The sequence below is a fragment of the Carassius carassius genome, chromosome 27 (genome assembly GCF_963082965.1).
Source record: "Carassius carassius chromosome 27, fCarCar2.1, whole genome shotgun sequence".
Taxonomy (NCBI): Eukaryota; Metazoa; Chordata; class Actinopteri; order Cypriniformes; family Cyprinidae; genus Carassius; species Carassius carassius.
This window is the reverse complement of record NC_081781.1, coordinates 25,638,267-25,654,208: the sequence shown is the minus strand read 5'-3', so window position 1 is coordinate 25,654,208 and position 15,942 is coordinate 25,638,267. Positions and strand designations below refer to the sequence as shown.

Here is a 15,942-nt window from a genome sequence, read left to right as displayed (position 1 = left end):
ATCCCCTGTAAAGACCTTGTCTCAGAGGAGCACCAGGACAAGACCACAGGAAACAGATGATTCTTCTGCACAATCTGACTTTGCTGCAGCCTGGAATTGAACTACTGGTTTCGTCTGGTCAGAGGAGAACTGGCCCCCCAACTGAGCCTGGTTTCTCCCAAGGTTTCTTTCTCCATTCTGTCACCGATGGAGTTTCGGTTCCTTGCCGCTGTCGCCTCTGGCTTGCTTAGTTGGGGACACTTCATCTACAGCGATATCGTTGACTTGATTGCAAATAAATGCACAGACACTATTTAACTGAACAGAGATGACATAACTGAATCCAATGATTAACTGCCTTTAACTCTCATTTTTGCATTATTGACACTGTTTTCCTAATGAATGTTGTTCAGTTGCTTTGACGCAATGTATTTTGTTTAAAGCGCTCTTATTTAAAGATAAATAAAGGTGACATCAGGAAGCATTCGTGCCCTCAGATCAGTTGGATGTGGGTGTGTACAAGAGGTAAAAACTATATAAATACCGTTCGTTTTCTTACACAAACCGCTCGTTTCGTGTCTTAGGTCATCAATGTGTACTTACGATGGGGAATTGTTTAATTTGGACTCCTCTGTGCATGCTCTTTGAGGTGGTGACCATAGACCTCCATTATATGAGTCACAGACAAGAACGGTTTGACCTAAAAATATCAAAATGGGAAATACTGCGGAAACAAAGAAACCTACATCTTGGATGCCCTTGAGGTAAGCTAAAACATACCAAATTTTAATTTGAAAGTGAACCATCCCTTTTAGTTACCTTATATTAAATCATGGCCCATTCCCAGACAAAAAAAATAATAAAAATAAATAAATAATAACAGACAGAGATTCAGGCTTTGCAAGTCGTCGGGTTTCCATCCAAAGTTGTGAATTTAACATATTTAACTCAACAAATGCGTTCCCATCTCCCAGTATTCACATGAACCCCTTTTCGCATGAAAAAATCCACTGTAAGCAAGCATAATTTTTTTTTTTTTTTTTTTAATCAGAATTTGGCATTTCCATCCCTCATTTCTGATGCGATACTTCAAAATGTGCATTAAATCAGGGTGATGGAGACACAGCTAATGGCATCACTCACCTCTCTCACAGGTTCGATCCCAGTATCCGGTCCCAGTGCAGTCACAGATGAAGCGATTCCAGCCCTCTTTACAGATGCCATTGTTTTTGCAGGGGTTGCTGTCACAATGTTTGCCTGTTACTTTGCTGCAGGACGGCTTGATTCCGACTCCATTCTGCGCCTCTGCGATCTGGCGAATGTCTTTACTGCGTCCATCTATGAAGAGATCACGGATGCACCCCACATAGCCATAGTTCAGCATAGCGGTCCACAGGTCAGTGGGAAGAACCAGGCCAACACGGTTGTCTGGCAAACCTCCGAGATAGAGGTCACCTTCCAGGTCTAGAATCTCATTCTCTCCACTGGCTGTGAATGGAGTCCGACGGCTGTTCACAGATATGATACCTGTTCAAAACAAAAACAGACTGTTAGGAATGACTAAATAAGCTCAGCCAAAAGAAGACAATGTCATGCTGAAAAAATAAATACATAGAAATAGGTACACAGTCATTATAAAATTGGTAATTATAAAAACATTTGACAACAGGATGCTTCTAACCAAGCAAATCTAAGAAAAAAAACAGTGCACTAAATATATATAGTATATAACTATATATAATATAGAGATGTGCATTTGTGTGTGTGTGTGTTCTGAAACAATGATGTACTAACGGATAGAGGCAGGCAGGAGTTTCAGAATAGAAACATCAATAGAGTTTAGTGTGGAGGCACTGGCAGATTGAGTGGGCACTCAGAGTTCTTCCACTGGTCTTTATTATGCAAGTATTCTTGTTCTCTCAACACCCACGTCTATATATCTGTCTCTGCGCTTTGTTGCTGAGAAATACAAGTTTCTAGGCACTTGCATAAAGGCTAAAAATCAGACAAGGAGCGAGTCACCATTCCTGAATAGATATATGATCTATTCACCTAAACTTAACCTATTTTCACTGTTATGATGAAAATGAAATGTGAAAAATTAGCATTAAAGAGGTCATATGATGCGATTTAAAATTTTCCTTTCTCTTTTGAGTGATACAAGCTCTTGGTATATAAAGAAGATCTGTAAAGTTGCAAAGACTAAAGTCTCAAATCCAAAGAGATATTCTTGATCAAAGTTAAGTCTCTGCCACACCCCCTATAATGGCTCATTCAAACACGCCCCTACATGTCTACGTCACTATGTGGAAATATTTGTGTAATGCCACCCAAATGTTCACGCAAAGAAAGAAGGCGAAGTTTCAGTAACCGTAGTTAGTGTTAAAGCAGCCAATGACAGGGTGATGCTGTGTGTATCTAGGCGAAAACAAAAGCACTTTATTTGGCCTTCCAAAATTAGGTGCACTTTAAGATTACTTACAGAACAGCAATGCATTTTATGGATGACTGATTCGTTAACCTAGGAGAGGAGGTAATTTTGACTTTGCAACGAACTTTGCAAAATCTTGTGCTTATAAATCAGCTACTGTATGTTTTGTTATTAGTTTAAGTATTTGCTATTGACTGTTCAAATGCAGAGTTTAATGCATTGTGTGTGTGTGTGTGTGTGTGTGTGTGTGTGTGTGTGAGAGAGAGAGAGAGAGAGAGAGAGAGAGAGAGAGAGAGAGAGACAGGGTCACACAGTGGAGTCAGCTGTCTTAACCATCCGTGGTTTGTGCACTGCAAACACATACAAGCTTCATCATTGTGTCTGTCACACAGCTCTGTTCCCCTTTTGGGCTTGAACTGATTGTAAAACTAAGGACATTATTACCTGTCTTTACATTTATTTTAAAAGATGGAGCTCGCGCTTATGGAAAGGGGCGTTACATTTTCGACGAGTGCTTGCGGTGTTCGGCCAGTTACAATGCACTAGGTCAGTTGGCCAATTAGAGCAGACAGCGCTTGTCGGAAGGAGGGACTTTGTAGAAAACAGCACATTTGAGAGAGGCGGGGCATAGAGGACCTACAGTAATGTACTGTATTTAAAAAGAATATGTTTTTTTTTTACATTAAATCATGTCAACATATTCTGTTATACCAAATACACAAAATAATGATCTTTAAAAAGCATCATATATGCATTATATATGTACATATTATATATTTATTTATGTATTATACATTTATAGTATAAAAAAAAAAAAAAAAAAAAAACCTTAAATGCCATGTCAGATGCATCTGTTTTCCACCTTTAAAAATGTAAAGACAGCTTTTGTTGATGTTGACCCAAAAGTTTTTTTTTTGTTCATTTCTAGGTTTAAATCACATAAATGTTAGACTTTAAGAGTTGTCTCTGACTTTTGGATTGCTTTGTATAACATGACCAGAGGCATAAAATAAGAGCCACCCTCTCTGGACTTTAATGTGGACAAGTATTTGTTTTCAGATTTGAAGCTTGTGACAAAACAATGATGAAAGCTCAGATTCCACACTGTATTCCTCCAAAGTCCTCTCCTTTGCTCAATAAATAAATAAATAAATAAAAGAATAAATAATCCATACATTTATTATGCTAGATGACTTTTTATTGACGTCTTTGACTGTGCACTTTATCATCGGTTTTGAAAATGGTTTAGAATCAACCCTAATAACGGTGATTAATACAGAGAAGCTTAGAAAGAAATTACGCCATTAAGTTACAATTGAGAATAAATGTCATGATCCAGTCATTGAACTTCCATTTATTCACCACCGGGGGTCATCATCCACAACACAGACTCTCACAATACACGGTACACCCTGGACTTCATTTCTCATGCTCCATTGCACCAATCACATTCACCTGATAACAATCACACACTGCACAATCATCAGACATACTTTATAAGCATTGGACGTCCTCTCACATACTGCAGAGTATTGTTCTGCACATATCCTTCTCCTAGCGATAGCTGTGATTCCAAGCCATTCCGTGGTTGTTTTCATAGTCTTGTTTTAGTTTCTTAGACAAGCCCTTAGACAAGGCCCGCGATCGCTGGAGAACTATGTTCACAAATTTTCAGCCATAGCACACTATTCGGACCTACCGGATTGTCTTTTGAAAGAGTTTTTTTTGTAATCTCTACAATCTGAAGTTAGACGTGAGGGTCCGCGTTCATCAATCTGTCAGTTTTTGAAGTATGCTTAGTCGTGAGTTGGCTCTTCATTCATTGTGTATATTGTTTGGAAGAAAATCAGGCTGCTGTCACATTCTAGAGTGGCAGATGTGAGCACCGCAGTTTACTTTCTATCCGCGCTAAGCTCTTTTCTCTCACGAGGAACAAGCTGCTTCCTGCTCATTAAGATCGCGCTTCATCTGGAAGATCGGAAGGTCCTCGTGCCCACCTCTGAAGTGTTCCCAGGCACTTCTTCGGATTGGGCAGAGGCTGCTGTAGCACTTGGTTCTGTTGAAATGGACATTGAGAGTGCTCTCTCTCCTAGCGCTCCTCTCGCGATTATAAGCACATGAGGAGTTACTAGGTGGTGACTCATGTAGTGAGCAGATTAAAGCCTTAAAATGAGATTTTGTACATAATGATTTCCTAGGTGAGAGACTAATGGGCTATCACTCCCCTATAGGAGCAACATCGTTTAAATAAATAAAAATGGAAAAAAAATAAATAATATATATATATATATATATATATATATATACATATATATATATATATACATATATATATATATATATATATATATATATATATATATATATATATATATATACATACATACAAAAACACAGCAATTGTTTCCTGCCAAGCCATGTAGCAGCATCTACACTTGGATGAAATGCATTTCACGCTGTGGGTCAGACTATTGCTGCCCTGCACACCATGGGTTCTGCAGGCGTATCAGGCTTTCAGAGGAACATTGGCCAGGTATGGATACAGCAAGAATTTTGTTAGCCCTTAGACAAGGCCCGCGATCGCTGGAGAACTATGTTCACAAATTTTCAGCCATAGCACACTTTTTGGACCTACCGGATTGTCTTTTTTGCTAGTTTTTTTGTGATGGCCTTAATCTCTACAATCTGAAGTTAGACGCGAGGGTCTGCGTTCATTACTCTGTCAGTTTTTGGACTATGCTTTGTGGTGACTTGGCTCTTGATTCACCGTGAGTGTCGCGGAGGAAGAATCCGACACCGCACTCACTCATGTAATGGCAGCCACACTAGAGCACAAGCACAAAATGGCGGAAACAGCAGAGCTCGATTGCCAAATGGCAGCCACAGCTGATCTTCACGAGTCAAGTCAAGTTACAGTTGGTCTTCCTGAGACAAGTCACAATTTCAATGACCTTCCAGAGTCTCGTCACTTCTCAGCTGTCATTCCAGAGTCCCATCATGTCGCAGCTGCCAATCCAGAGTCAATTCAACTCACCGCTGATCTTCACGAGTGAAGTCACAATCGATCTTCCTGAGTCCAGTCAAGGCACGGTTGATCTTCCAGAGTCTCGTCACATCTCAGCTGAACTTCCAGAGTCTTTTCATGTCTCAGCTGAACTTCCAGAGCCTTGTCACGTCACAACGGATCGTCCAGAGTCACATCACTTCACAGCTGATCTTCCAGAGACTCATCATGTTTTGTCTGTTGCACCAAAGCCTAGAGTTCAGCTCTTCAGTATCCTAGACTGGCATCCAGCATGGAGGATCCACAGCTGTTGTCAGTAAGAGCAACTAGTATCCCTAAACAGTACGCTCAACCCCTCCGGTTAAGGAACTAATTCCCCAAATCTGAAGTGCTTCCCATGAAGGAGATCGCTTTATGTTGCGTTTGGGATGTGTACACCACTACTGAAACTCTAGAGGAGGTGTCATCCACTATGATTTCTCCAGAGGTGGCAGCTAATGCTGCAGAACCTTCCGAGTTAGTGGCGATTGCGGCTGTGTCCCCAGAGGCGATGGCGTCCACTGCAGTTTCCCCAGAGCAGGTGGCACATGCTGCAGAACCTTCCAAGGTGGCGGCACTGGCTTCAGCGTCTTGCATGGTGGTGGGATCCAGCAACTCACTTTCAACCCGTTATGTCACTGAAGGAACCATTGATGAACTCCCCCTGTTTTCTGTGGGTAACGCTGTAGAACTTCCAGAGGTGGCAGCATCCGCTGCAGAACCTTGAGAGGTGTCAGTGGTATCAACCTGTGTGTTGGCTGCTGGTGTTGCTCAATGTTGAAATGGACATTGAGAGTCCTCTCTCCTAGCAAAAAAACTATTTTTTTCTCTTATTCTTCGTCATCAGTTAGAAACCTAGGTGTGCTATTTGATCGCAATCTTTCCTTAAAAAAACCACGTTTCTAGCATTTGTAAAACTGCATTTTTCCATCTCTAAAATATATCTAAATTACGGCCTATGCTCTCAATGTCAAATGCAGGAATGTTAATCCAAGCATTTATGACCTCAAGGTTAGATTATTGTAATGCTTTATTGGGTGGTTGTTCTGCACGCTTAGTAAACAAACTACAGCTAGTCCAAAATGCAGCAGCAAGAGTTCTTACTAGAACCAGGAAATATGACCATATAAGCCCAGTCCTGTCAACACTGCACTGGCTCCCTATCAAGCATTGTATATATTTTAAAATATTGCTTATTACTTATAAAGCCCTGAATGGTTTAGCACCTCAGTATTTGAATGAGCTCCTTTTACATTATAATCCTCTACATCCGCGACGTTCTCAAACCACAATTTGATAATACCGAGAATATCAAAATCAACTGCGGGCGGCAGATCCTTTTCCTATTTGGCGCCTAAACTCTGGAATAACCTACCTAACATTGTTCGGGAGGCAGACACACTCTTGCAGTTTAAATCTATATTAAAGACCCATCTCTTTAACCAGGCTTACACATAACATACTAATATGCTTTTAATATCCAAATCCGTTAAAGGATTTTTAGGCTGCATTAATTAGGTCAACCGGAACTGGGAACACTTCCCATACCACCCGATGTACTTGCTACATCATTAGAAGAATGGCATCTACGCTAATATTAGTCTGTTTCTCTCTTATTCCGAGGTCACCGTAGCCACCAGATCCAGTCTGTATCCAGATCAGAGGGTCACTGCAGTCACCCGGATCCAGTACATATCCAGACCAGACGGTGGATCAGCACCTAGAAAGGACCTCTACATCCCTGAAAGACAGCGGAGACCAGGACAACTAGAGCCCCAGATACAGATCCCCTGTAAAGACCTTGTCTCAGATGACCACCAGAACAAGACCACAGGAAACAGATGATTCTTCTGCACAATCTGACTTTGCTGCAGCCTGGAATAGAACTACTGGTTTCGTCTGGTCAGAGGAGAACTGGCCCCCCAACTGAGACTGGTTTCTCCCAAGGTTTTTTTCTCCATTCCGTCACCGATGGAGTTTCGGTTCCTTGCCGCTGTCGCCTCTGGCTTGCTTAGTTGGGGACATTTCATCTACAGCGATATCGTTGACTTGATTGCAAATAAATGCACAGACAATATTTAAACTGAACAGAGATGACATCACTGAATTCAATGATGAACTGCCTTTAACTGTCATTTTGCATATTGACACACTGTTTTCCTAATGAATGTTGTTCAGTTGCTTTGACGCAATGTATTTTGTTTAAAGCGCTATATAAATAAATGTGACTTGACTTGACTTGACTTGACTTCACTGTGCTCAAGTGTCGGGGCTGTCAAAAAAATATATAAAACAGTCCCGACCTGATCCAGCTCTTCTGGGGCAGGAGGCTCAAAGAGAGAGTGTGGCGAGTTTTGCGCCCCCCCCATAAGATTGCTACTACTAAATATCTCCCCATGAGTAGAAAGAACTATAGCGAAAGTCTACAGGATTCAGTTTGCACATCGTCCTCCGCATTTCAATGGCGTGGTCTCCACTTCTGTGAAACCGGCACGTGCATATCGGTTGACACAGGAATTGCAGACTCTGCTGGTCAAAGGGGCCGTAGAATGTGTTCCCCTGCTAGACAGAGAGTCAGACTATTGCAGTTGGTATTTCTTGATTCCCAAGAAAGATGGGGGACTGCGTCCAATCTTAGATCTTCACGGGTTGAACTGCTACCTCAGAACATACAAGTTCAACATGCTAACAATCAAGATGATTGTTTCTCAGATCCAATCGGAGGATTGATTTGTGACAAACAAGAGAGTTTTAGGTCTCATGGCAGCTGCATCCACGTTGATACTTTTGGGCTTTCTGCACATGAGATGATTTCAGTTGTGGCACAGAGCCAGGGGAATTCCTTCAAGGGCCAATCCCAAGAGGCAAATAAGGGTTATGCACCTGGGGCTTCGTACCCTATCTATATGTCCTGATCTAGGTCCATGTTGTCATCGCAAGATGCTAATGACAGACGCTTCCCTCATGGGCTGGGGAGCGGCCTTAGAAGTGATCTGGAGAGGTCATCTTTTCGAATTGGCACGTCAATTGCCTCAAAATGAAGACTGTATTTCTGGCCCTGAAATACTTCCTCCAGCAGTTGAGAGGCTACCATGTCCTAGTGCGGGTGGACAACACATCTGTAGTATCTTACATAAATCGCCAGGGTAGACTGCAGTCCCGCTGCTTGAACGAGTTAGTGCACCAGTTAGTGCAAGTTCCTGTCCCTCAGGGCGATTTACATTCCTGGCTATATGAATGTGGGAGCAGACTTGCTGTCCAGACAAGCTGTGAAACAAGGGGAATGGAAACTCCACCCCGAAGTAGTCAGTTAAAATGGAGAAAGATTTTAAGTAGCAGAAGTGGACCTTTTTGCTTCACAGGAGATGGCACAATGTCCCCCCAGTGAGTGGCATAAGTCAGAGCAGCTTTTCATATGCCATGGGGGTCCGCAACCAGGGGTGCAGCTGCTACCAGGCAAACAGTTTCACATTGGGTGAGGAATGCTATTGCCCTATCCTAAGAGGTGCGTGGTCAAACTTGGCCTCTAGGAGTTAGTGTCCATTCAACCAGTGGGGTTGCATCTTCAATGGCTTTAGCAAGAGGTGCGCCCTTGCAGCAAGTGTTTGATGCGGCAGGTTGGTCCTCTCCACACACATTTGTCAGATTCTATAGTTTGGATGTCGATGCTACTCCGGCCTCGCATGCCCTTGAGTCCACATCCCAGAGTCATGTCTGAGACTTCTACGATGTTTGTGCGCACACACTACACAATCCAGGGGGTTCGGACACTTACAGTGTTCCGTTTATTCACCACCAGAGGTCATCATCCACAACACAGACTCTCACACTTAACAGTACATTCTGGACTACTAGGGGTGTAACGGTACGTGTATTCGTACCGGACCGTTTCGGTACAGGGCTTTCGTTACGGTGCACGTGTGTACCGAATGACGGAATGCAATATTTTGTGCGCGGAATATAAGTACATTTTCGTGTTTCCAAACGAACATATTAAGTGGCGGAAGTCTCCGCGTTCAGCGCAAATCCCGCCCTGCAGCTGATTCTAAGGCCGGTGACACACTTGCTGCGTGGCACAAGCGTCTCAGCTGCGTGGCGTGTCCGTTTTTAATTCGGCTCCCATGTTAACAGGTTAGAGCTTGCAGACTGCCTGCGTGAGACGCGTGCATGCTAGAAATAGAACCGACGCCTATTTTTCACGTGACACGCAAGCGTGTTGGAAGCGTTTCCAGGCAAAATAGAATAGGAAAATATGTTTATATGTCATTTTGTACGCAAATACATATTAATTCATGACACTTTGATGTTTGAAAGTCTATAGGTTGACAAATTCGGATATAAATGTAATTTAAAAAATAAATTAATAATTATATTTAATAATTTATTTTTTAAACATATTTTCAAATATTGCACCTGTCAAACATAGTCTATTTTGCCGTCAATACTGTTGACGGTGTCCTTTATCAGTAGGCTTTATATTTATGCTCAACATGAAGTATAGATATTGTTGTCATGAAGACAAGAGCCTGGTCTGTCGGCGGTCTCCCTCTATGTCACCTACAGCAGCAGGCACGGCACGGTTCTGGTGAAGCAGGCCTACAAGCTGAGATTGGTAATGCTGCAATGTAATCATAGTTATTTATTTATATTTTTCATTATATTTTATTATATGATATTGGTTTGAGACTGAGAGTATTTTATTTAGTGGAGAACTTTGCAGCAGTATTTTATTTCTTATTCTTTTTTTTATTTTATATATATATTTTATTAAAAAGTATTTAAAAAAAAAAACGTGTATAGTAATAACCTGCAGTTTAATGTTTGCATTTCTTTCCCTTACTGTAAAATGAACCGAACCATGACTTTAAAACCGAGGTACGTACCGAACCGTGATTTTTGTGTACCGTTACACCCCTATGGACTACATTTCCCATGCTCCATTGCACCAGTCACATTCACCTGATAACAATCACACCATGCACCTGAGACCAATCACGCACACACAGCACAATCATCAGACAAGCTTTATAAGCACTGGACTTCCTCTCACACACTGCCGAGTATAGTTCTGCACATATCCTTCTCCTAGCGATAGCTGTGATACCAAGCCATTCCAAGTTTGTTTTCATAGTCTTGTTTTATTTTATCGTTTTCATAGTCTTGTTTCAGATTCTAGTTTTCATAGTTTAGCCATTTGCTTGCCTTGCCCTGTTACTCGTGTTTTGACACTTTGCTCTGGATACTGGATTCCCTTCTTGCTTAGCCCTCTGAATATTATTCATTAATCGAAACCCACGCTTGCCCCAGGAATATTCTTGTGTCTTGACCACTATATACCTGTTTGCCGGTGTTTGACCAATGCCTGTTATGACCATGTCTCTGTGTAATAAAAGCTTGCACATAGATCTGCACGTCTCACAACGTGTCAACCCTGTTAAAATAAATTATTTTGTGGATAAAAGTGCTACATTATCAGCTTCTTTTTACTGACAATTTGTTGGCAATTTAGATGTCATTTTAAAGCTTTGCAAAAGTAACCCCAACACCCTTTCAAATTTGACACTCTGATTAAAAAAAGGAGTAACTTTTTAAGCTCCACAATTAAAGGCACAATAATATGTAATTTTTCATTAAAATATCTAGAAATCATTAGAACGGTGTTATATATTCTGTTGACTTGTATACTTACATTATCCTAAATGTTTCGAAGAATGTTTAAATCCAGAAAAAAATACCTATTTTAAATAGTGACTTGTCCCTGGTCATTGTGTCACCTGCCTGTCATGCACCCTCGATTTCCGGGTTTTGTTTAGTAGAAAACATGGAAATACCAAATAATTAATATGTTTTGCGTTTTATTTGACATGTGAAAACTGCACAGAGTAGCATTATAACAGAACTTTTAAATGTATCCTGAATGACAAAACAGCACTGCTTTACCCAACATAAGTATGACCAGTGGTCAACTATGCCAGTGTGGCATAATAAAAACTCTGCTGCTTTTGAGCCGTGTCACTCTCGTCTCTCATTAGCAATTGCTTTAGTGGCCTTGTTTCGCTTTGATGGCTTTCAACCACACCTTGCTTCATACTACAATGTTAAGAAATTTTTAATACATTAGCTCATCCATAAACATGAATTCTACCCGAGACCCGTCGGATTGCATAGGCTTTGGGGATGATTCCACACTCAGTCACATCATTATCAAACTACTCCTTTGTTCGTTTTGAATAAACACCATCTAGTGGCGAAAACTTATATTTTTACTTATACTTTATAACATATTTTGCAAAAAAATATTGTGAATAAAGTCATGTCTAAAGGGTGTCATTAGGCATACACACGCACACACACAAAATAATTCACTACATGACACATCCTCAAGTACCTTAATGCTTTAAAAAAAAATGCATCTAAAAAATATATAATATCGTGAACAAGTTTTTTTTTTTTGTAAATTACTTCAAAAAGTGAAACTTTTATATATTCTAGATTCATTCATTACTATTTTTTTTCATGATTAGAGCTTACAGCTAATGAAAGTAAAAAATACAGTATCTCAAAATATTAGATTATTTCCTAAAATCAATAATAATAATTATATTAAAAGGATTTGCAAAAGAGAAAAGTGTAAGTTCTTTAAAGTATGTTAATTTATGCAGTCAATACTTGGTCTGGCCTCCTTTTACAGCATCAGTGAGGCGAGAAGCAATCAGCCTGTGGCACTGCTGAGGCACTATTGAGCCTTCAGCTTATCTGTATTGTTGGATCAAATGTTTCTCATCTTTTGCTTGAAAATATTCTACAGATTCCATATGGGATTCAGATCAGGTATGTTGGCTGGCTAATCAAGCACAGTCATACCATGGTCAGAAAAACTGTTTAAGCACTGTGGGCAGGTGCCAAAATCCTGCTGGAAAAGGTAATCAGCATCTCCATAAAGTCTGCCAGCAGATGGAAGCATAAAGTGCTCCAAAATCTCCTGGTAGACAGCTGAATTGACTTTTTGGACTTGACAAAACATAAAATGGACCAACACCAGCAGAGGTCACGCCACACCTAATCATCACTAACTTTGGAAACTTTACACTGGACTTCAAGCAGCTTGGATACTTTGCCTCTCCAATCTTCCCCCAAACTCCAGATCTTGATATCCAAATTTAATGCAAAATTTACTTTTTCTGAAAAGAGGACTTTGGACCACTAAGTAACAGCCCAGTTCTTTTTCCTCTTAGCTCAGGTAAGATTCTTCTGACGTTTCTGTTTCAGAAGTGGCTTAGTAGCCCATTAACTGAAGACGTCTGAGTATCTCACTCTTGATGCAATGACTCCAGTTTCAGTCCACTCCTTGTGAAGCTCTCCCAAATGTTTTAATTTGCTTGACAACATTCTAAAGCTTGCGGTCATCCCTGTTGCTTGTGCACATTTTCCTACCCGATTTCTTCCTTCCAGTCAACTTTGCATTCAATATGCTTTGATACAGCAATATGTTCCACCCCTTTCAATAATTACCTTTTTGGACTTATCCCTCTTTTTTGGAGGGTATCAATGATTGTCATCTGGACCATTGCCAAGTCAGCAGTCTTTTTCCCATTATTGTGGTTTCAAAGATACCCAGAATTTATTCTGTGGGGATGGTCATTTACTGAAACTCAAATGTAAATATTCTAATATTTTGAGACTGGATTTTTGACTTTCATGAGCTGTAAGCTCTAATCATCAATAAAATAAAAAAATAAAAAAAAACTTTTGAAATGTTTTAAACTTTCAATATAAGAAAGTTTCACTTTTTGAAATAAGTTACACAAACATATATATATATATATATATATATATATATATATATATATATATATATATATATATATATATATATATATATAAAAAGCAGTAAGGTAATCTGGAGAAAATTAATCTACTCACCTGATCTTCCATCTCTCTGGATATCCACATGGTGCCAGGCTCCATCATTGACCTTACTCTGCGTGGCTTTGACTTTAATCGTTCCTGATCCCATGTCCAGCAGAAGATAAAAATTTCCATCTAAAAGTTCCACAGCGAAGAAGTCCACTCTGTTGCTCCTCTGGCTATGAGAATCTTTCTTGTCTTGTGGCTTACCTTGAGTGAAAAGGATTAGTCCGTTGGGCTCTGAAGTGCGAAAGTCAAAGGAAATGGAGCCCACACGCTTGGTGTTCCACTTGGGCAGGCTGAGGAAGGATTCTGGTGTCTCAAAGGAGATAGGGTCTAGGGTGGGAACATTCTCGCATTTAAACACCACGTCTCCCTGAAGCTTCATCTTCGGGTCTGCAATGCGGGCCAGGCGAGAGAGTTCCAGTCGTATGTCGTTGTTTTTGTAGACCACCTAGAATTGGAAAAACACATCATGGGTAATTGCAAATGAATATAGGATAACCTAAAAATCAGAGCAGCCTCTACTATTGTGATGATTATTATTATTATTATTATTATTATAAATGGCAATGTCGATTTATATATATATATATATAATAACCTCAATTCATAAATTCAAAATAAAAATAGATTGTTTGCTTTTAAACAGTTTTTATATTGTGTTTTTATATAAACATTTTTATAATATTGTTCAGGCTGAATAAAATCTGTGGGGAAAAAAAATGTGCCTGGCTGCTCTGTTTTTTATCAATTACAGTATATGCCCTGGACCTATTGGTAAAAATAACAGCTATTGAAGAGCAAAATCCAGTGATACACTAGAATACATTAGAAGACATTCAAAGGATGTGCTGTGATATTGTGCCTATTTACCAAGGCAAAGACTCATATATAGAGTCAGCTATGCATTATAGCCAAATAAAACACAATACAAACCGAGAAGAACTGTAAATTGAAATTCACTCAAGCAGAAAATTAAAAGGTTTTTCCCTTTTTTACCCCTTAAAGAAAGAACTCTTGCTGCAATATAGGACACTATGTGCACAGCAAACAGCAGTTCTGTTAGAGAACACAGCTGTCAGCAAACAGATTTTAAAGCTCCAGGATTACAGATAATCCTGGAAGATTTGACAGTAAATCAACACAGGTGCCCTTCGTACTTCATACTACTGCAGAGAAAGAGAGAGCATGATGAACTGTGGAAAGATATTTCAGTGACACTATCATTATCTTATTTCTTTTCTCTACCTATAATCTGGCCTGGATTAACACTGGCCTACTATCAACCTTGGTTATCCCATGATTCCTAAGTGTCTGTGTTGCGAGAAATGCCAGTAGAGCAGAAGGTTTCCAGAAGTAAACGATCCTATTCATTTTCTTGTGTGAAATAGTATTAACATTAACATACCAACCTTTCAATGCAGACCTACCATGAGCTCTGAGATTAGGGCAAGATAAATGTCTTTGTCTAAGATCTTCAATATGTCCCTTCCCAACTTCCTGTTTCAATAGGAAACACATCAGCACAAAAAGAAAACTACACACACCAGTGCATTTCATTGAATGAAATGGCCACTTATGTATGCATGCTTTCAAATAAATCCCATCATAAAGAGGATTCCTAACATCCTGACATCACAATTACAATTTCAAGCCACTAAAGTTATGCTACAATTGTTGACAGAAAAATTAAATTAAAAAAATCTTTCACAGTCCCTAGTGAAACAAAAATACAAACCCCTCTTCAAAGCCTAAGCCCAGAAAATGTTTCCTCAGCGCTTCTGTTCCTTTTCTCCAATGAACTTTTCTCAGGCTGGAATGTAGTTATGCCTCAGGTTATGATTCCAATGACCATTACCTCTAGCAGATCAATAGCAGTATAATGGAAAATAATGTGCAGAAAGATGGTGTGGGTAGGGAAGTCCACAGACTCAGATACATTATCTAAAGCTACACCCTCGCTTTATCACCTTATCTGGGGGCCATCCTCTGTCCCCAGAGTGCCATTTGTAATCAAAGCTAGCCTTTAACAACTTTATAGGCTCTCTGTCTTGACTCTCTCCCTCTGTGTATTGATCAGGCTCTGGGAGTGGGCAGTGGACCCTCATCTATCTAGGCTCAGTGTCTCAGCATGTTATAGAGTTCTTGCTGCTGCATTAGGCCCAGGATTAATGAGAAGTGCCACTAAGTAGAAACATATAGACATATAGGGAGAAGCACCAACTAACATTGCATTGTAACTAAGAATATATTTTAGTAACATATCCATGTTAACAACATTATAATTCCATACAAATCATAAGGGTTGTAACATTTTGGAACTAAATTATTGTTAACTAGTCCTTTTTATCAGAGCATCACATATCTTAGTGAACAAGAATATATTAATTGAGCAAGAATAGTGAAAGCAGTGTACTAAATTCTATCCATGCCTTACACCTCACAACAGTAAGCTTATAATTATTATATATCATTTGAGCTGACGGGACACATTTTTTAGGTCATGTCAGTCTTGCGTCATTAATCTTTGTGTGGTAATGCCACATCTGTAAACAAAGAGAAGAAGGTCCAGCTATCA

At 39.9% G+C, this 15,942-nt stretch overlaps 1 protein-coding gene across 18 annotated transcripts in view; it reads right to left on the bottom strand.

Annotated features, from left to right (window-relative positions):
* nrxn3b (neurexin 3b) overlaps positions 1–15,942 on the bottom strand; it is a 366,662-nt gene that overhangs the window by 237,236 nt on the left and 113,484 nt on the right. For all 18 annotated transcript variants that reach the window (XR_009424222.1, XR_009424223.1, XR_009424224.1 and 15 more), the window contains 2 exons: positions 13,377–13,815; positions 1,123–1,506 (listed from right to left, as the gene is read on the bottom strand). Coding sequence is in view for 15 of the 18 variants with exons in the window: in XM_059513243.1 (XP_059369226.1) it covers positions 1,123–1,506; positions 13,377–13,815 (823 nt within the window). In the remaining 3 variants the exon portion in view is untranslated. The remainder of the gene's footprint in view (positions 1–1,122; positions 1,507–13,376; positions 13,816–15,942) is intronic.